The 22,084-nt window shown below is 44.5% G+C and overlaps 1 protein-coding gene across 1 annotated transcript in view; it reads right to left on the reverse strand.

Moving 5' to 3' along the window:
- The window catches only part of ATG2A (autophagy related 2A), a 207,421-nt gene that overhangs the window by 10,508 nt on the left and 174,829 nt on the right, over positions 1–22,084 (reverse strand). Inside the window, exon 37 of the mRNA XM_082270316.1 lies at positions 14,103–14,175. Within this exon, the coding sequence (XP_082126442.1) occupies positions 14,103–14,175 (73 nt within the window). The remainder of the gene's footprint in view (positions 1–14,102; positions 14,176–22,084) is intronic.

Consider the following 22,084-nt stretch of genomic DNA (forward strand, 5'->3'; position numbering starts at 1 on the left):
GCCGCTTGACATTGCATGCTGTTTCCTAATCTATCATCAACCAAGACTCCCAGATCCTTCTCCATTTTTAAAAAAAAAAAAAAAAAAAAATTTGATCACTTTTATTGTAAACAACCCTTGTAAGAGAAATAAGCAGGACAGGCCCTCTTTAATATGAGATCTGGGGTCAAAAAAGACCTCAGATCCCACATCTACCCTTAAAAGCAAAAAAAAATAAAAAATAGGCCCTTTAAGTCCTCCAAGGCCATAGAGTCGAGTGGGGTCTATCTTGCCCTCACTTAACTTCCTGCCTGGGACCCAGAAGGACCAGATCGTTTTCCCCGATACCGACGGCTCCAGTAAGCCTGGAAAACGACCAGGAAGCAGCGAGGGGGGGGGGGGGGTGGGCACCTCTCCTGCTGCCTATAAAAGTGATCCAGCGGCAAATCCGCCGATGGGCTCACTTTTATGTGAAAGCGGACCGCCCACCGTGTAGGAACATACTGGGGTTATGGCAAACTCCGATATTTAACGTCAAAGTAGCGACGTAAATACACGGTGGGCGGTCCAGAAATGGTTAAAGAGGAAGTAAACCCTCCTCTGACACTTTCACCTATAGGTAAGCCTATAATAAGGCTTACCTATAGGTACTGTAAATATCTCCTAAACATGTACCGTTTAAGAGATATTTACCTTTCATGCAGCCAATGACGTCACTGGCGCATGCGCTCTGAAGGAACGGCCGATCGTGCCGTTCCTTCAGAGCCCCGTGCCGTGACCGTCGGCTCCCGCGCGCGTGCGTGACATCACCGCGGCTCCGGCCAATCAGATGGCCGGATGCCGCGATCCCTGAAGACGGGCGACTGGACATGTCGCCCGTCAGAGGTAAGCGAGCGGCGCGGCGGGGGCTCGTTCTAAGGTAAGTATTTGATAATGAACTAGTATGCAATGCATACTAGCTCATTATGTCTTTCTCTTTCAGGATGGAAAGAAGAGAAAAAATTTTTTTTTTTTGGTTTACAACCTCTTTAAGCTGTCATCCTGCACTGTGTAACCGTTTGTTAAAATCAAAGCCTCTAAATACCTTTTTGTGAAGTATCTTCAGGCCGGTCACGTGACTCCCGGCTGCTCTGCTACTACGATCCAGGGCTACAGCAGGAGGAGTTGAGCTCTCCCTCTTACGTCAGCCGGGAGTCACGTGACCGCTGAGCTGGCTGCTTGGCTCCTCCTGCTGTAGCGTTGAATTGGAGCATCAGAGCGGCCTGGAGTCACGTGACCGGCCTGAAGATACATAACAAAAAGGTATTTAGAGGCTTTGTTTCTAACAAACAGTTACACAGTGCAGGATGGAGGTTTAAACGAGAGGGGCTGGCAACAATTTCTTTATACCGTGGTCAGTTTACAGAGGGGAGGGCAGAAACTGGCAGGATCAGCCAGGTTTTTTACAGCTTTCAGAGGGGCAGGTTAGACAGGACAAGCACTGTTCTGTTTAACCATTCTGCCCCACCCACCGCACGTTTACTGTGGCAGTCAGGCGCTCCTGGGCAAAGTGACTTAGTACTACGTTGCTCGCTCAGGAGACTCTAGGGGGCGAGCTGTTTGTTAGCTGGGGAGCCAGTGCATGTGACCGGCGGCTCCAATGGCCGCCGGTCACTCGTGATCTCCCGCAGCAGAGAGAGAAGGACAGACGGCTGATGTAAACACAGCCGCCTGTCATTCTCCCTGAAGTGATCACAGAGGCTATGTGATCCTGTCTCTGTAATTACTTCACAAGCAACGCCCCCTGACAGAATCACGCCCCTAGGGACACATTTAACCCCTTGATCACCAGTACAGTTAACCCCTTCCCTGCCAGTGTCAATTTTACAGTAACAGTGCATATTTTTAGCACTGATTACTGTAGTAATGTCACTGGTACCCCCAAAAGTGTCAAAAATGTCAGTTAGGGGTCTGATCTGTCCACCGCAATGTCGCAGTCCCGCAAAAAAAATAAAAAAAATCGCAGATCGCCGCCATTACTAGTAGCGACTCAACTATGCATGGAAAAATAGGAACAGAGTGCAAAAAAAATGGTAGTAGGTGCTCTGGACTGATTGGTCAAAATTTGAAATATTTGGCTGTTGCAGGAGGCAGTTTGTTCGCCGAAGGGCTAGAGAGCGGTACAAAAATGAGTGTCTGCAGGCAACAGCAAAGCACAGTGAAGGTTTCTTGCAAGTTTGGGGCTGCATTTTTGCAAATAGAGTTGGAGATTTGGTCAGGATCAATGGTGTCCTCAATGCTGAGAAATACAGGTAGACACATATCCATCAATCATGTGTTTAACCCCAAATGTATATAATATTAGGAACTACAGTGCCTTGAGAAAGTATTCATACCTATTGAAATGTTCCACATTTTGTCAAGTTACATCCAAAAACATAACTGTATTTTATCAGAATTATATGTTATAGGCCAACACAAAGTGGCATTTAATTGTGCAGTGGAAGGAGAATGATAAAATGGTTTTTAAACTTTTTTTTACAAATAAATATCTGAAAAGTGTGGCGTGCATTTGTATTCACCCCCCCCTTTACTCCCCTAACTAAAATCTAGTGGAATCAATTAATTGCCTTCAGAAGTCACCTAATTAGTAAATAGAGTCTACCTGTGTGTAATTTAATCTCAGTATAAATACAGCTGTTCTGTGAAGCCCTTACAGGTGTTAAAGAACCTTAGTGAATAAACAGCATCATGAAGGCTAAGGAACACACCAGAAAGGTCAAGGATGAAGTTGTGAAGAAGTTTAAAGCAGAGTTAGGGTATAACAAAAATATCCCAAGCTTTTAACATTTCACCCAGAACTGTTCAATCCATTATCCAAAATCGGAAAGAGTATGGCACAACTGCAAACCTTACCAAGACATGGCCGACCACCTAAACTGAGAGGCCGGGCAAGGAGAGCATTTATCAGATAAGCATGGTAACTCTGGAGGAGCTGCAGAGATCCACAGCTCAGGTGGGAGAATCTGTCCACAGGACAACTATTAGTCATGCATTCCACAAATCTGGCCTATATGGAAGAGTGGCAAGAAGGAAGCCATTGTTAAAAGAAAGCCAAAGTCCCGTTTGCAGTTTGCTAGAAGCCATGTGGGGGCCACAGCAAACATGTGGAAGAGGGTGCTCTGGTCAATTGAGACCAAAATTGAACTTTTTGGCCCAAAAGTAAAACGCTATGTGTGGCGGAAAATGGCAACATGTTGTGGAGATGCTTTTCTTCAGCAGGGACAGGAAAGCTGGTCAAAGATAATGGGAAGATGGATGGAGCCAAATACAGGGCATTCTTAGGAGAAGACTTGTTAGAGTCTGCAAAAGACTTAAAACTGAGGCAGAGGTTCACTTTCTAGCAGGACAACGACCCCATACAGCAAGAGCTACAATGGAATGGTTTCGATCAAAGCATATTAATAGTGTTAGAACGGCCCAGTCAAAGTCCAGACCTGAATCCAATCGAGACTCCGTGGCAAGACTTGAAAATCGCTGTTCATAGGTGCTCTCCATCTAATCTGACAGAGCTTGAGCTATTTTGAAAAGAATGTGGAAAGCTGGTAGAGACATACCCAAAAAGACCTGCAGCTGTAATTGCAGCAAAAGGTGGTTCTACAAAGTATTGACTCATGGGGAGGGGGGTGCTAAATAAAAAATGCATACCACATTTTCAGATATTCATTTGTAAATTAAATAAATAAATTTGTTTAAAACCATTTATCATCTTCCTTCCACTTAAATACATGTATGTTTTTGGTTGTAACATTACAAAATGTGGAAAATGTCAAGGGGTATGAATACTTTTCAAGGCACTGTATTCTTCAGTATAAAGAAGAAGGATGGCGTGAAGAGACAGAAGGATTTGAGGCAGCCTTCATCCACAGAAGCTATGTGGTTCTCCAAGATGTTTGGAGCAATCGACCTGCAGAGTTCCTTCAAAAGCAACTGCAAGTGTACCTAGAAGAATTGATGCGGTTTTGAAGGCAAAGGGTGGTCACACCAAATATTGATTTGATTTGGATTTCTCTTTTGTTCATTTACTTTCCATTTGTTAATTGATAAAAATAAACTATTAACACTTCTATTTCTGAATGCATTCTTAATTTACAGCATTTTTTTCACACCTGCCTGTATATATAATATATATATTTATATATCACAGTAAGTGCTGTGACCATGATAAAAATAACAATTATGCCTTTGTATTCTGTTTTACACCTTTCTATAGTAATACTTTTGCATGAAAACATGGATTTTTGTTATAAAAATGTTGAAATACATGTTCAAGCTGGCCGAATGCATCAAAGTACTCCCTCTAAGGCCAGTGACGTCTTGCAAAAAGGGAAATGAAATCAGGAAATCCATTCAAATCAGTTTATTTTTGTGTGTGATCTACTCTGCTACAATAAAAGTTTTGGAACAGTTTTTCTATATGCTGTTGACATGAAATATAGCCTCATCAAAGGAGGACTTGGGACCTTACAGAGGTGTCAAAAACTGGCAAGACAAAATTAGGCAGCAAAATTATTGAAGTCTCATATCTCTGAGTGTACATCAGAGCTACAGGGGTTACAAATAAAAGAGATCCAGTACTGTTGGGATAAACAACCTTTAAACATCAGTGCAAGGGCATGCCAGACTATCTTCCCAGCTGAGAATTTACACGCATTTCTTGCATCATCTTTTTTTTTCACCTGTAGGAGTCGATCATAAGGAAAAAAAAAAAACACTAAATAACAATGGATACCAGGTTACCATGGATACCACTGTTCTTCAAGCCAAAAGGAAAAGGTAATTAGTCTGAAGTTAACAAAATACCATCTGAAAGTCCCACAGCAATGTGCGGAGAAATGTTCTGTTGACGGAGACATTTTTCCAAGCTTACTTTCCTGGCTCAGATATCCAAATAAATGCACACAAAGCATAGGTCTATATTTCCTCTACCTAAAAACATAATTTTAATATAATCTGGCACAGGTAGGAGTGTTTTGCAAAAAGCTCATCTTTTCGGTAGATAGGATTGTTACTTTTCATGGATGGCCTTATTGATTTCCATGACTCAGATAAAGATCAGCTCATGTTTTAGGAGCCATTCATGCAGACATGAGAAATTTCTAGGGGATTTAAATATCTCTCTTATCATACAAGGCTATAATTCTAAGAACATTGAACCTGCTGTATACAGTGGTCACAGTCACTGTTCTATCAATAGTATGGTGATAAAGAGCATATGATGACTTCATATGTCAATGTCCCCAAAATTCCAGATAAGAAAGAGAAGGTGTTTGCAAGCTACCATTTGCCCGGTTTCAATCCAGACTTCTAAAATACATGCTGTGTTCTTCATTCTAGTTCTTTGGAAGAACCTCACAACAGATGCCAGTTTGTTGGGCTAGGGAGGAGTCCTGGGTACCCTGTCAATGCAAGGAGACCTAATCAAAATCCTACAGCTTTGGGCAACTTGGCTGTCTTTTTAGTGTTAGACCACCCTGCTGGAGGATCATTCGATCTACATTTGGCTGAACCATGTCACAGTGGTGGCTTACATCAACTATGAGGAAGCTTTGTTGTAGGGACATTGCATCCTGTTCCGAACATATTCCAGCATTGACAATTGGCAGGCAGGCTTCCTCAGCTAGGAATGTCTAGACCTGGGGTAAAATGCCTCTACATCTGGAGGTGTTCCAGTACCTGTAAAGTCACATGTGGACATCCAGGTTTCTAGGCTCGGCAACAAACTGCACAGGTTTGCCTCCAGGTACAGGGAACCTCTAGCATAAGTAGTGGTTGCTCTGGTGACTATGAGTTTAGTAATCCCTGAACTATGACTTTCCTTCCTTCTTCTGAGTCTGCTACACAGGGTTTAAATGGAGGGCATTCCAGTAATTCTCATTGCCCTGGATTGGCCAAATGGATATTGTATACAGACCCTGTAAGTTTCCTGGTGGACCTTCTGTCTCGAGTACAGATTTACCATCCTGAATTATTGGTTTCTGTTTTTTATGCCATTGTTTTTGAAGGCCAGTTTCTAAGAGACAAGGCCATCTCTAAATTAGCGACTCCTATGATGTTAAAGCCAAGAAGTCCACTTCCTGCAGTCTGTTATTAGACATGGAAAGCATACTTCACTTCATGCGAGTCTTGGGGCTTCCATCCTTGGTGTTTCTCCAAAGGATGAATTCTCTCCTTTCAACAACTGGGCTTGGACCAGTGTTTGGTTCCCAGCATTATTAAATCACAGGTTCCTGCCCTTCTATCTTATTTCAAGACCTTAGCCTTTCATTCCTTGATTAAGTGCCGGTTCACACTACCGCAGCACGACTTCGGGGGCGACCTGTGAAGTCGTGTGCACCGCGACTTCGGCGCGACTTGCACGGACTTCACAAAATGGAAGTTAATGCAAGTCGCTCCGATGTCACCCCGAAGTAGTACAGGAACTATTTTCTAAGTCGGAAGGCGACTTGAGTCGCTCCTATTAGAACAGTTCCCGTAGCACTGAATGGACCGCGACTTGTCAGGCTGACCAGTCGCCTGACAAGTCGCGGTAGTGTGAACCGACACTAAGACCTGTGTAGAGGGAGTCTCCAATATAGCTCTTGCTGTAGATTCTCTTGTGACCCTGTGGGATCTGAATCCGGCTCTCTCTGTGCTTCAGAAACTACTGTTTTGACTGATTAGAGACATTTCCCTCTGCTTTCACCACAAAGTGGTAATCCTGGAATCCCTTACCGCTGCAAGGCAGGTGCCTGAACTGCCAGCCTTATCTGGCAAGGAGTCTTTCTCGGTTTTGCATAGGAATATGATGATGTTGAGCCCAGGACTTCCTTTCACCTCAACAAGGACATCATTCATCTGTTCCTCTGTCTGGCTCCAGTTGGTTCCCCAAAATGTTTTCCTCACTTGTCTAGATGTGGTCCAGGCTGTGAGAGTCTGTATTTCAGCAACTGCTTTTTTTCAGAAAAACATATACTTTTTGTCACCTTATATGGGTGCACCAGTTCCTTGTTCCTTTTTAAGACCTCCTGGGTCCCTCAGTGGACAAGAAAGAAAAAAGGAATTTTGTACTCACTTTTATTGACTTGGAGTCCCATTGAGGAACACAGGTCCCACTGCTCTGTGTTTATGATCATGCTTCTCAGTACTGCCTTGCTACAAAACTGTGGCATGCTGTTCATAGGAGGGGTATCCTGGGCTAGTGTACATTTTATTTTGTTTTTTTTATCCAATCCCCCGTGCAGGTGGCAATATAACCTAAAGGTGAAAAACTTCCTATGCCCCTAAACGGACTCCGAGAAATTTACTTTACAATTTACTTTACAAGAAATTTACTTTACAAAGACCAAAAACTATTATTGCTTCAGACTGGAGTTTTGATTTAGGTCATGGGAATATATATCCAATAACAACAAAATTATACCAAACATTAGTCACTGGTTTTGCTGGGTATTTTGCTAGGTAGTATAGCCCTGCCCAAATCATTAACTTTCACATGCCTTTTCTAAACTGAATATATATAATACCTTGGATTCAGGTTTCTCCCTAGGTGCAAAAGAACAGATTTGAAAGTCAGTGCAGGAAACTGCAGGCAACACAAATGGTTCTATTGATTAAAAATGTGGTGTGCAAATGCCTCAGCATTCGCGCAAAAGTCACTTGTAATGTTTGTATTATGCGTGGACTATAAGTTTCTATTTGATGCCATTTGCAGGGTAAATGTAATATTCCCTAACATTCAATCCTAAGACAAAAAAGAATTAAGAAAATTTGACCAGAAGAGTTAAAGTGGTTGTAAACCTCAGACATGAAATAACAAACCATATCTCTCTATAGAGTGTACGTGTCTCAATCCACAGCACTAAGTGTCATTTCTCTCTGCTGCCTTGTTTCCCAATCAGCATGAATCACTTCTGACAAGTTTTCTTTACACCAAGAGTTAAAGAGGTGACAGGGGAGGGAGCACCAGAACACAGCCTGTGATTGACAGCCTCAGCTCTATTCCTGTGTGCGGGAGTGTGGATCACTTCCCTCCAATCAGCTCTCCTCACTACGTTTTGCCGAGTGTAACTTTAGATCTTTGACCCCTGCTTTCTGAAAGTTTAGACAAGCTGTATAAATTCTGGACTTTGAACGGCTGTAGAGAAGAGAAAACTTCAGATAAACAGGAACTAATGTAGAAGGATTTGTTTAATCTCTGTGTATTACCTGAGGCAAGTTCTTTCACTGGGTATATGTAAGGGTTTACAACCACTTTAAAGGGTAACTCCATTTTCGTGGGAAAAAAAAAAAAAAAAAAACAATATAGCGTATACAATTGGGACACAAGTCATATTGTAATTGAATTTTATTAAAAATTACCTTTCCTTTTCAATCTGCAGCCACTGAAATGTTAGGTATGAAAATGCAATGCCATATGGCTACCTGGAGCTGTTCTGTACTCAGAATGTGTACAGACCCCACCCCAGGAACATAATTTCCTGCTTGTGTGATTGGCTCACCAATTTTCCTAGAAGCCTGCACTAACATACAAGTCAGATATCTGGCATCCCCTGCAACACAAAATGGGAGTTTTGACTTACTGTAAAATCTATTTCTCTGATTGACGAACAAAGCTGCTGATATTCTTAACCATTGGGTTATACTGCCCCTACAGGAGTAGGACACTAGGCAAAAAAAAAGTCTGGCTATGCCTATGGGCAGTCCCAGGGGGGTATACACCCTTTCTCTGCTATAGGTTTTGTTACAAGCAGTGTGAGAGAAAATACAACTCCACCGAGGTGTGGGTACTATGTCCATCAATGAACATCAGAGAAAAGGATTTTACAGAAAGTCAAAAATCCCATTTTCTCTTTCGTTCATTGATGGACACAGCTCCTGATATTCCATTGGGACGTTCCAAAGCAGTGTTAAACATGAGGGGGGGGACAGCAAAAAAATTACCAAGGCTAAAAACAGTAGCCAACCAGGCAACAGGGGCTCAACCAAAACAACTGGAGCTCACCTGAAAAAAAACAATACACCCTTTAAAGAGGACCAAGTCCTCTAAACAGCAGCCTAAAAAACCTTGCGGCCAAAAGAGGCATCCGCAGATGCCAACCCATCTACTTTATAGAACTTTGTGAAAGTGTGCACCGATGACCAGGTGGCTGCCTTGCAAACCTGCGTCACTGAGGCCTGATCACGGGATGCCCAGGAGGCACTGAGCACCCAAGCAGAGTGCGCCTTCATAGGGAAAGGAGGATCCTGACCCCTGATGGAATAGGCCTGAATCACCGTCTGTCTGATCCATCTGGGATATGGTCGCAAAGGAAGCGGACAACCCTGTCCGAGACCCATCCACAAATAGTGAGTCTGCCTTCCTAAAAGACTCCATAGCTGCAAGGTACACCCTAATTGCCCGAGCCACATCCAAGGCATGCAAGGCAATTTCCTTCGGATGTTTTGGCCTGGGACACAGGGAAGGCAACACAATGTCTTCATTCAAAATGAAAATCGGAGACAACCTTTGGAAGGAATGACAGACGGGCGAAGAACAACCTTATCTCTGTGAACAACCAAGTGAACGAAAGGATAATGCAGCCAGTCAACACAATGTCTTAATTCCCACCTTCTGAAAAAGCTTAACAAGGGAATCGCCCGAAGAATCGCAAAGGTAAACTTCTGGAGGACCAAAAGCACCAAATTGGGGTACCAAGGTGCCAATGGAGACCGAACTGGAGGAACAAAATTGTTAACACTCAGAAGAAAGGTACGCACCAGGGAGGGTGTGGCCAAGGGTTGTTGAAAAAACACTGAAAAAGCCGACACCTGGCCTTTGATGGTACTTAAGGCCAATTTATGTTCCACCCCCCCAGAAGGAAGGTCAAGATCCGAGCCACCTAAAAGGAGCGAGGAGGGACTCACACCACGCGATGTACGTCTTCCACGTACAATGGTAGATCTTTCTAAAAGTAGATTTTCTAGCTTTTAACAGCGTTGGAATCACTGATTCAGACCAACCCCTATACTTCAGTACCTGGCTTTCAACAGCCAAACCGTCAAAGTCAGCGACTGTAAAGCAGGGTGGAAGATTGGCCCTTGGGACAGCAGATCCTCCCTGAGAAGAAAGCTTCCAAGGAACGTTGGCGACCAGCCGCACCAGATCGGTGTACCAAGCCCGGTGAGGCCAGTTCGGGGCCGCTAAGATGACCAGAATCCCTTCTGACTCGATCCTGCGTAGAAGAATTGGCAGAAGCTTGAGAGGAGGAAAGACGTTAATTTAGACGATACTGACCCCACAGGTCCACCAGCGCATCAGTGGCGTCCGTCAGAGGATCCCGTGACTGTGCCATGAACCTCTGCACCTTTTTGTTGAGCTGAAACACCAGAAGATCCACCTCAGGGGTAACCCACCTTAGACACAACTGATGAAACACCTCCGGATAAAGAGACTATTGCCCCTGGTCCAATGCCTGCTGACTGAGGTAATCCGCCTGCCAGTTTTTCACTCTGGGAATGTGCATGGCGGAAACGGCTGGAATGAACGTTCTTGCCCACCTGAGAATGCCAGCTACCCCCTTAGTGATTGACATAATGCCACGGCTGTGGCATTTTCTGATTGAATGTGCACTGGACATCCTTGGAGATGATCCATCCAATGTTCCAGGCACAGTCTAATCGCTCGGACCTCCAGGATATTGATCAGTAGTCTGGACTCCTCCAGGATTCAGACCCCCTAAGCAGAATTTCTGTCGAGAACACCCCGACAGGCTGGCATTCATGGTGACCACCGTCCAAAACAAGGGGAAGAAGCATTTGCCCTGCTGGAGCACGAAGCAACCAGATCAGGGACCCTTTTGCACCCCGGCTCAGCTGCATTTGGTTGTCCAAAGACTGCAGAGTCTTGTCCCATTTGATCAGAATCTCCCTTGCTTGGACCTCAAATTGAATCATGCAAACGGGAGTATAGAGCTGCACGATTCTTTTTGCTTAGAAAAAAGATCACGATTCTGGTTGTAACATCATCTTTTACATTATACAAAAAATTGGGCTAACTTTACTGTTTAGTTTTTGGTTTTAATTTATTAAAGTGTATTTTCCCCAAAAAACTGCGTTTGAAAGACCCTGCGAGAATACAGTGTGACATAAAATATTGCAACAATTGTCATTTTATTCTCCAGGGTCTCTGCTAAATATAATATATATATAATATATATTATATAATGCTTGGGGGGTCCAAGTAATTTTCTAGCAAAAAATACAGATTTTTAACTTGTAAGTAACAAGTGTCAGAAAAAGGCTTAGTCTTTAAGAGGTTAAACTGCCCTCACTTACAGACGTAAGTGAGTCTGTTTTTTTTTGACAGATGAGTGAGCAGATAACAGCTCTGTAAGAATGGAGGACATGTTTTAAGATCGTGAGGGCGGGGGAGGGGGGGATGGGGTTTGAATCGAGATTGCGATTTTTTAACAATTAATTGTGCAACTCTAAGGGACTGTCTCAAAGGTAGACACCATCAGGCCCAGCACTCGCATGCAAGTCCGGAGATATGACCATCTGGACACTAGGAGGCGAATTGCCGCCTGCAATTTCTGGAGTTTGTACAGAAGAGTCCAGAGTCAGACCCAGATAGTCTACGACGAGGGTCCTTGCCCTTAGTAGCCTGAGGAAGAAGGGCACACTTCCCTCGTGAGACCTTTAATGATGTCATCCAGGGCAGCACCAAACAGGCGATCTCCTTGAAAGAGAAGATCAGTCAAGGCCTTTTTAGAAGTCTGGTCTGCAGACCAGCATTTGAGCCAAAAGACACACCAAAGCACAACTGTCGAAACAGAGAGCTGAGCCATTAGGGGAGCCGCATCCAAAGAGGCATCACAGATAAACTGCAGCCCCTGGACCAGCTGGTCCGCCAGCTCAGCAAAGGCCGGGGGGAACTGTTCTCTCCCCAGGTCACGGCGTAAAAGCTTAGACCACTCGGTCAGAGTCTGCGACACCAGGGCAATTATGAATATCGGCCTCAGTGCCGAACCAGCCAGGGTGTACATATTGCGGGCCACAGTCACCGCTTTCCTGTCAACGTGGTCCTTAAAGGCCGAAGACTCTTCAACCGGAATCCTGGTTGCCTTGTTTAACTGGAAACCGGAGGGTCCACCACCGGTGGAACAGTCCCTTATAGGGGTATCGCCTAGCACTTCGCTTAAGGACCCCAAGAGGACGCTTTGGTTGTCCCCACTCTTTAGTGACTATTCTGTCAAAATAGGAGAGGAAAGTTAACACCTGGATGGCTTGGGAATGCCAAAGAGGACCTGCGCCTCCGTCACAGCTGCATCCTTCATCTTTAAGGTCTCGCACACAGATACAATCAGTGCATCCCCCAGCGCCTTTTCGTGCGTGGTTGCAGAAGTAGAGGAATCCTCCTCATTATCTGAGGACTCAGGGTGCGTGGTCGCAGACCCATGCAGGTTGACCCACGGCCGAATCAGATTCAGGATCTGAGGGAACAGCTGAGGCAGGGAAAGGTGGTGGATGCTTTTTTGCCAGCCCGTTGCCCAAAAGCCAACTTCATCCGGGACACAAAGGACTCCAGGACCTTTATCGATTGATGGTTGGGGAGATGTGCTCTAAAAGAATCAATGAGTAACCAGGGGGACTCCACAAAAAAGTGTAAAACACTACCAAGGGACACTCACAACGCTCTGGCAGCACACCCAGTTGCCAGTCACAGAGCCCCAATCAATCCTCAGCAGAGAGGGAGAGGACCCCACCAGACTCACCACCCTGCAGAAACTAGGCACCACAGCCACCAGGAGAATCTGCACTGCACGTACGGTGATCAAGAAAAGAAAGGATCCAGGAGTCAGCACCAGGGGATGAGGTGGGGCTCCCCCTGTCGAAATCGCTGCCCATAGGGCTCCACTGTCATGGCGGGTACTGTTTTTTATAGCAAACCACCGTAAAATGGCGGCTATGCATTGCAGCACAGAGACTACAAGAAAATAGGGGCTCCGCGCAGCACCAGGAGGGATCCCTAGGCCTCAGGACAGCATAGTGCCCTGCCCCCTCCCTGGGAGGTGTACCAGACCAACCAAACAGCCCCAGCATTAGTAGGGGGGGGGCGACGACAGGTGAAGGGGGTGCGTAACAAGGAAGGAAGGGAAGCCGGGGGGTCTGACTGTCCCATGGAGGGGCCCGTGTCCACCCCAAAACCCTCCAGGGGGAGAGAGGGGACAACTGTTCACTCAACATACCAGGAACCCGGTGGGCACTGCTCCAACTCGGGCAGAGACCCGGTCGTATGCAACCTCACAGTGCGTTTAACTCGCAGGCCAACCCCCATCCAGTGGGGCTATGTCGTGGGCAACCTAGCGCAGAGCTGAGGTCTGCGCGCGCTCCCTGGCCAGACTGGGGTGACCACTGGATCTAGATTATCCAGCCCATCGAGGAACTAGGTCCTTACTCCTGACTAGTAAGAAAAATAAATGGAGCACCTATAGCAGAGAGTGGGGTATTCCCCCCTGGGACTGCCCATAGGCGTAGCCAGACTTTTTTTCTGCCTAGTGTCCTTCTCCTGTAGGGGGCGGTATAACCCAATGGTTAAGAATATCAGGAGCTGTGTCCATCAATGAACGAAAGAGAAATGTAATTTTTGGTAAGATACTCACAATAGGAACACGTCTAAAGGGATGCAGGCCCAGCAGCTTTTCTCATTAGAGCCCTGCAGCTGCCACAGCTGAATGATAATTATAAAACCACTCCCATTAGACCCACTCAGCACAGAGGCACAGGTGAACAAACGGGGGTTTCTTCAGAATAACAAAAAGTAGGAATCTGCAACAAAGTTTGTTAAAATCCTTGCAATGTACATAGATCACCCAGAGGGAAATATTTTTTTCTCATCAAAAGTTTTGACCAATAAAGAATATGCTTAGACCTTTCGTGCAGCATATTTTTTTTTTATATGAATAGACCCCCAAAGATATCTGCATTTCCCCAGTAATGTTATTTTAATTTTTGGTAGAAATGAAAAGCTCACATTTGCTGACACAGTGGGGAAAAGCAGAGATGATTAAATATAGCTTTAAAAAAAGGACAAGCTCTCTCAGCCTGCAGCATTTGAGACTTACCACTTGTTCTGTGGTTACATGCTTGCCTTGATAGTCTAGCCATATCGGTACCTCTGATGTGAAGCGAAATTCTCTAGAAAAATATTAAAATGTATTGTTAGTAGTGGAAAATAAATTAAAGCAATTTCAAAGCTATTCATTTGAAGAGTCAAAAAAAAAAACAGCAGATTGTATCAAAAATGGTTTCCATTCACTCATTATAATAAATCACTTGCCCTTTTATCCCTTAAATCGTAACTCACCAAAAGGCTAAGTTCACCTTTCTGAAAATGTTTTACAGGAAAACAATGCACCCATGATCAGCATGTATAGGCAGTCAGGTTCAGAGCTGCAGGAAGTGTCAATGAACAACGGTACATTAAAAACTACAAGCTGTCTGCTGTGGTGGTAGACGGGACTTGTAGTTTCTTCATTTACAGATTACTGTGAATAAATGATGTGACTGTGTGGGCAGAGCCCCAACAGCGACGACAGCTGTGGAGGGAGCGAGGTTTGTAACATGTTCAAAGAGTCAACTTAAGCTATACCTGCTTTCCGACCACTAAGTTATTTTCTTCTACAGCCAATTGGCAGAAACTCGTGTCAGTGTAATAGACATTGCCCACATTTATTTCTCTAAAACAATGGCCCTCAAAGTCATGTAGTTTGAAGATCACAAAAAAGCTAAGTCAGGGATTCCTATGTTCTCCAAGTGTAAGGCCCCCATTTATTTATGCATTTTTGGTGCAGTTAAAGTGAACCTGAACACAAACAATGGGGATTAGATATGTTACAAGGACATGTAGAAATTCTGTAGCCTAAGGACCTTCTGTCTTGAATTTCTTTTTTTAAAAAACAGTTGTGCACTTTCTTGTATGTGAGGGTACATAGACACAATTGTGGCTACAGCCTCATAGCTGTAAATCTGCAGTGTGAGATCCAAGGCACTGCTACCTTTAACTGTTCACCACCTTTGAGCGAGAATTGATGTCACTACTATGCTGCTCATTGTTCTCCTTGCAGGAGACAGAACGAGGAATGGCAAGTCAGTAATGGGAAAAAGATGCAGCAGGCAAAACTAGTGATTCATCCTCTGCCAGCCATTTTTATGCAGTTTCTACAGTTCAGTTTCATTTTAAACATATAGATAACTACATGCAAAATGCGATAAAAGAGTCACTGCCAATCGTGATGTTCGTTTTTTTGTGCATGCGCCTCCTTTAGCCTTGGTGATGCAAAATGCACACATTTACACAAGGCTTTTGTCTAATTTCTACAAATTCCATTAAACATAAGAAAAAAGTAAGTGACAACATGTTTCTAAAATCTCACATAAACCATCTCACATTTATTATAGTGATAAGTTGAATACGCTACATATGCCAAAACAGGATTCTTGTTCTCACTGTAAAATACTTTTTTTTTTCTTTTAACCACTTTAGGACCGGAGGATTTTCCTACTTAATGACCAGGCCACGTTTTGCAACTTGGCACTGCGCGAATTTAACTGACAATTGCGCAGTCATGCAACGCCGTACCCAAACTAAATTTGCATCCTTTTTTTCCCACAAACAGAGCTTTCTTTTGGTGGTATTTGATCACCTCTGCGCTTTTCATTTTTTGCGATATTAATAAAAAAAGAGCAAAAATTTTGCGAAAAAAATCGGATTTTTGTAAGATCTTATCGTAAAATCCTTTTCTCTTCGCTCATTGACAGACGTAGTCTTCTTGATTCACATCAATTGGGTTATGTTGTCTCCGCAGGAGTAGGACTAGGCAGAAAGAAAAAACGTTCTGGCTCCACCCTAGGGGCAGTCCCAGAGGGTATATCCTCCCTCTCTCTGCTACAAGGAATCAGTTCTGTTATAAAGCAGCAACAGAGAATTTGACCCAACCCAACTCAATGATAGAGGGGCGGGTACTACGTCTGTCAATGAGCTAAGAGAAAAGGATTTTACGGTAAGATCTTACAAAAATCCGATTTTCTCTGTCGCTCATTGACAGACGTAGTCTTCTTGATTCACATCAATTGGGACATCCAGAAGCAGTGCCACAAATGAGGGATGGGATTGACAGAAATCAAAATCCAATCTAGAAGGCCCAACCGGTGCCAACTAGAAGTTTTAAAGGCTCATTATAAGCAAAGAATGAGACTCAAATAAAAATTCCAACGGAAAAAAACCCTAGAGGTAGACCACTGGTCTCCTCAAATGGCGGCCTGCAAAACCTTGCGGCCAAACGAGGCATCAGACGATGCCATTACATCAACTTTATAATGTTTTGTAAAGGTATGCACCGACGACCAGGTAGCCGCCTTGCACACCTGGACCACTGACGCCTGATGGCGAAAGGCCCATGACGCACTAAGTGCCCGAGTGGAGTGCGCCTTAACAGGGAACGGGGGCTCCCGACCCTTAATAGAATAAGCCTGTACCACCGTCTGTCTGATCCATTTGGAAATAGTCGCAGCAGATGCAGGCAACCCCTTTTTGGGTCCATCCGGGATCACAAAAAGTGAATCCGTCTTGCGAAACGAGTCTGTCGTTTTCAAGTATACCCTGATCGCCCGGACCACATCCAAGGAGTGTAAAACAAACTCCCGAGGATGACTGGGCTTAGGACACAGGGAAGGCAATACAATTTCTTCATTCAGATGAAATTCTGAAACCACTTTTGGTAGGAAGGATGGATTCGGACGAAGAACCACCTTATCTCTATGAACCACCAGATATGGGGAACGACAAGATAATGCGGCCAGTTCTGACACCCTGCGTGCAGAAGTGATAGCCACCAAGAAGGCCACCTTCTGGGACAACGTAGGTAGAGGAATCTCCCTAATATCTTCAAAGGGAGGTTTCTGAAGAACCGACAATACTAAATTAAGATCCCAGGGTGGTAACGGCGCGCGCACTGGCGGAGCCAGATGTCGCACCCCCTGGATGAAATTCCGCACCAAGGAATGAGTAGCCAAAGGCTTCTGAAAGAAGATAGCTAATGCTGAGACCTGACCCTTGATAGTGCTCAAAGCCAGTTTCTGCTCAACCCCTTGTTGCAGAAAAGCTAATATTCGACTAACCGAATAAGATCGTGGGTGGAACCCCAGGGGTTCACACCATGCAATGTAGGACTTCCAGGTGCGATGATAAATCTTTCTGGAAGTCGCTTTCCTTGCTTTAACTAGAGTAGGAATAACTGAAGCTGACAATCCCTTGTCCTTCAGCACCTGGGTCTCAATAGCCAGGCCGTTAAAGCCAGCGATCGTAAAGCAGGATGGAAGATCGGTCCCTGAGACAGTAGATCCTCCCTGAGAGGAAGTCTCCACGGGACGTCCGCCACCAGTCTGACCAAGGCAGCGTACCAAGCTCGGCGAGGCCAGTCCGGAGCTACCAGGATTACTGGAATTCCTTCCTCCTCTATCCTGCGAAGAAGTCTTGGCAGTAACCCGAGAGGAGGGAAGGCATACATTAGCTGGTATTGCCCCCACGGGGCGACCAGTGCGTCTGCGGTCTCTGCTAGAGGATCGCGGGAGCGAGCCACGAATCTCTGTACTTTCCTGTTGAATCGTGATGCCAACAGATCCACATCCGGGGTGCCCCAACGTAGGCACAACTGGTGGAAAACTTCTGGATGGAGGGACCATTCCCCCTGATCCAGAGTCTGACGGCTGAGATAATCTGCCTGCCAATTCTCCACCCCCGGAATGAACACCGCAGAGATAGTTGGAACAAACCGTTCCGCCCAGCGAAGAATGCAAGCCACTTCCTTGGCCGCCCGGACACTCTTGGTGCCCCCCTGGTGATTGACATAAGCCACAGCCGTGGCGTTGTCCGACTGGATCCGAACCGGGCTGCCCTGGAGCTGCTCGGTCCAGTGAATCAGACAAAGTCTGATCGCTCTCAGTTCCAATACATTTATCGGTAACCTGGATTCTTCCGGGGACCAAAGTCCCTGAACGGATAACTGACCGAGAATTCCTCCCCATCCGGATAGGCTGGCATCCGTGGTCACTATCGTCCAATATATTGGCAGAAATGACTTTCCCTGGCTGAGCATCGGAGACCGAAGCCACCAGACCAGAGACTCTCTGGTCTGTTCGCTCAGTCGGATCCGATAGTCCAGGGATTCCGGATTCCGATTCCATCTGAGGAGAATCTCTTGCTGAAGAATTCGGGTATGGGACTGGGCAAATAGGACTGCTTCGAAGGAAGCCACCATCAACCCCAGAACCCTCATGCAAGTCCGAAGGGAAGACCAGCTGTTGGATAGTAACAACTGGACTGCTGATTGAATCTTCCGGAGTTTCCCTACCGGAAGGAAAACTCTTGTCCTGACTGTGTCTAGAATTAGACCCAGATATTCGAGCCTCTGGGTGGGAACCAGAAATGACTTTTGCTGGTTCACCAGCCACCCGAATTCCTGTAAAGAAATTATAGTAATTTCTATATTTTGTAGCAGGGTCTGAGGAGACTCTGCATGAAGCAGGAGATCATCTAGGTAACCTAGAATCGATATGCCTTTTTGGCGCAGTAGTGCCAACATTGGGGCCAACACCTTCGTGAAGACCTGAGGAGCCGTGGCGAGACCGAAAGGTAATGCCGCAAACTGATAGTGGTTCTCTTCTACGGAAAAACGTAGAAACCGCTGATGTCCTGCGAAAATGGGAATGTGAAGATAGGCGTCCTTGATGTCTATGGACGCTAGGACATCCCCTGGATGCAGGAAGGCTGCTACTGTGCGAATGGATTCCATCTTGAATTTTCTTATATTGAGAAAGGAATTGAGTGCCCTTAAGTCCAGAATTGGACGCACTTTGCCCATACCGAACCGACAGGCACCCTCTCTTCACAATACCCTCTCCACCGGGGTGGGGGGTTGTTGACCACTCCGGACGCCTCGACTCTCTGGTTCCTGGCGTCCAAGCGAGACTTTTAACTCGCAAGGTCAGTCCCTCCAATGGGACTCCGTCGCGGCCGACCCAGCGCGGAGCTCTGGTCTGCGCGCGCTCGTAGGCAGAAACCGGGGTGACCACTGGATCTCAACATCCAGCCCGTCGCCTGGCCCCGCATACTTACTTGAATGTGTCGCGGCCGACCAAGCGCGATGCAATGGTCTGCGCGCTCGTAGGCCGGATGGGGTGACCACTAGTGTCGCCCAGATCCGGCATAATTGCTTGAAGATCTCACAGGAAAAAACACTGGAGAAAACTACCTAAAAAAATATTTTTTCTAAAAAAAAATCTTGCCAGGACCAAAAGATCCCAGCAAGGAACTTAGGTCCTTACTCCTGACTAGACAGAAAAAAACTGATTCCTTGTAGCAGAGAGAGGGAGGATATACCCTCTGGGACTGCCCCTAGGGTGGAGCCAGAACGTTTTTTCTTTCTGCCTAGTCCTACTCCTGCGGAGACAACATAACCCAATTGATGTGAATCAAGAAGACTACGTCTGTCAATGAGCGACAGAGAAATTGACATTTTCTACTTTGACAGTTAAAAAATATCCAATATATTTAATTTTTGTCATATATTTAGGACAAAATGTATTTCTTTCACAAAAAAAATTCTCAATGAGCGTATTTTTAACCACTTTAAGACCGGAAGATTTCCTGACCAGGCTATATTTTGCAATTCAGCACTGCGTTACTTTAACGGACAATTGTACGGCCGTGCGATGCTGTACTCAAATTAATTTATGTCCTTTTTTTCCCCTTCCCTTCTTTCCCTTTTTTTTCCCCCACAAATAGAGCTTTCTTTTGGTGGTATTTGATCACCTGTGCAATTTTTAATTTTGGAAAAAAAAAAGAGCGACAATTTAAAAAAAAAAAAAAAAAAACAATATTTTTCACATTCTGATATATAACATTCCCCAAAAAAATGTATAAATCAAAATTTTTTTAACATTTTAGGCCAATTTGTTTTCTGCTACATATTTTTGGTAAAAAAAAAAAATCACAATAAGCGTATTTTGATTGGTTTGTGCAAAAGTGGACATATGGCGATTATCATTAGACTCAAACAGAAACTGTAACCAGATTTATAGGTTGTGGATACAGCACTATTCCAATTGCTGGAACAGCTCACTATGTTTTGCAGTAGGTAACCTTAACCACTACCCACCCACCTATTGTCAATTGACGGCTGGGCGAGACATTCGTCGTTCCAGATGAAGTCATATGACGTCCTCCCGGAAGACACCACACTGCCGTAAGATCGGACACAGGCGATAACTGGTCAGTACAACTTTAACACCCAAGCGCTCACTCCAATGGGAATAACAGGTGTGCTACTCGCCTCAGGCGGGGAACTCCAATCAGAAGTACATAAAAAAGAGAGAAAAGGAGGCGCAAACACCTGGTGCATTACCCTTGGACACCTTTAAAACTTCCTCAGAGCTCTGAGGAAGGGAGCGTGTCTCCTGAAAACACGTCAGCGGTCCAACGATAGGGACAAATACCTCCATATGTGGTGGACTCATTCTATGCGATATATGTTCTTCATTTCTGTAAGTATGTTTTTGGCTTTTTAATAAAAGTTTTAAAGGTGTCCAAGGGTAATGCACCAGGTGTTTGCACCTCCTTTTCTCTCTTTGATAACTGGTCAGTGCACATGCTCGCTGCTGGTACCATGTGATGGCTATAACCACAGCAGATCACATGACAATTGTAAACAATGCATGGCTTCCTTTCATGCCATCCATTGTGTACAATTGTGTTGCTAGCTGTTATTGGTCACAGTGATCACATGGTACAGACAGGGCCAATCACAGCCTATCTATACCATGTGAGTAGCTGTGGCCAATTATAGCTAACCACAACAATGTACCCTGAATAAATCAGTTTCATTTAGAAAAATAGTTGATTATACCAATGAAATTCACTGGTATAAGCGGTCATAATGTGTAAAAAAGTTAAATCCTGATCATTTCCCCAGAGTAGTACAGGGTTACTAGTAACACTGTATTGCTCTGGTCACAGTGGAAAACTAAAAAAGTTTCAAGTTTCCAAATAACTGTGACAAAAAATTGCAACTTAAAAAAACTCATCAAGCCCCTTACTAAATAACTCAGACTGTCTACTTTCCAAAAAGGGGTCAATATCCCCCATATTTTTACTGTCCTGGCGTTTCCAGGCTTCAAAAAATGATTATATATACCATAGCTTGTGGACTCTATAACATTCCTGCAGACTAAATAATATACACTGATTTGGGTTATTTTCACCAAAGAAATGTAGCAGAATACAGTTTGGCCTAATTTCATAAAGAAATATTATTTGCTAAATTTTATAACAGAAACAAAGAAAGTGTGTTTTTTTCACATTTTTTAGTTTAAAAAAAAATTAAAAAATCCAGTGGTAATTAAAAAACACCAAAAGAAAGCTCTATTTGTGTGAACAAAATGAAAAAAATCTGACATGGATACAGTGTTGCATGACTTTGCAATTGACTTTCAAAGTGTGAAAATTGGCCTTGGAAGGAAGAGGTTGAGAATTGAGTACTGTCCGTGATACTTTTTTTATTTGCACTAACATACAATTTTTCAGAACAAGCTTTCGGGGGATCTCCCCTTCTTCAAGGTCCAAGCAGTACTGATTCACAAAATATTTAGCAGAATGGTAAAAAAAAAAAAAAATCTCTAAGCCAAAGGAAAAAAAAGAGAAAACCAAAAAATTTAACTGGCAATGGTAATAAAACTAGTATCACGGACAGTACTCAATTGTCTCTGTCCAAAGTGCACTAATACGGCTACAATGACCTCAAGCAAGGAAGAGGTTGAAAGTGCTCTGTATTAAAGTGGTTAACCAAACATGATCAGATAAGGCTCTATCGTAGAGTTTTCAATGTCCCACTATGGACTTAAGTCTCACTGGTGCTCTGAGAACAAGTTTGAGAACCATGGTTTTAGAAAACAGGAAGAAGCATCGCTCCAGATGAGTAACAAATAATCCCCTGCACAGTCCTCACTTGTAGATGCCTGCCCAGCTTGCTACCATAGACATAGGAGAAAG

This window comes from Pelophylax lessonae (genome assembly GCF_965119305.1).
Source record: "Pelophylax lessonae genome assembly, chromosome: 10".
NCBI lineage: Eukaryota > Metazoa > Chordata > Amphibia > Anura > Ranidae > Pelophylax > Pelophylax lessonae.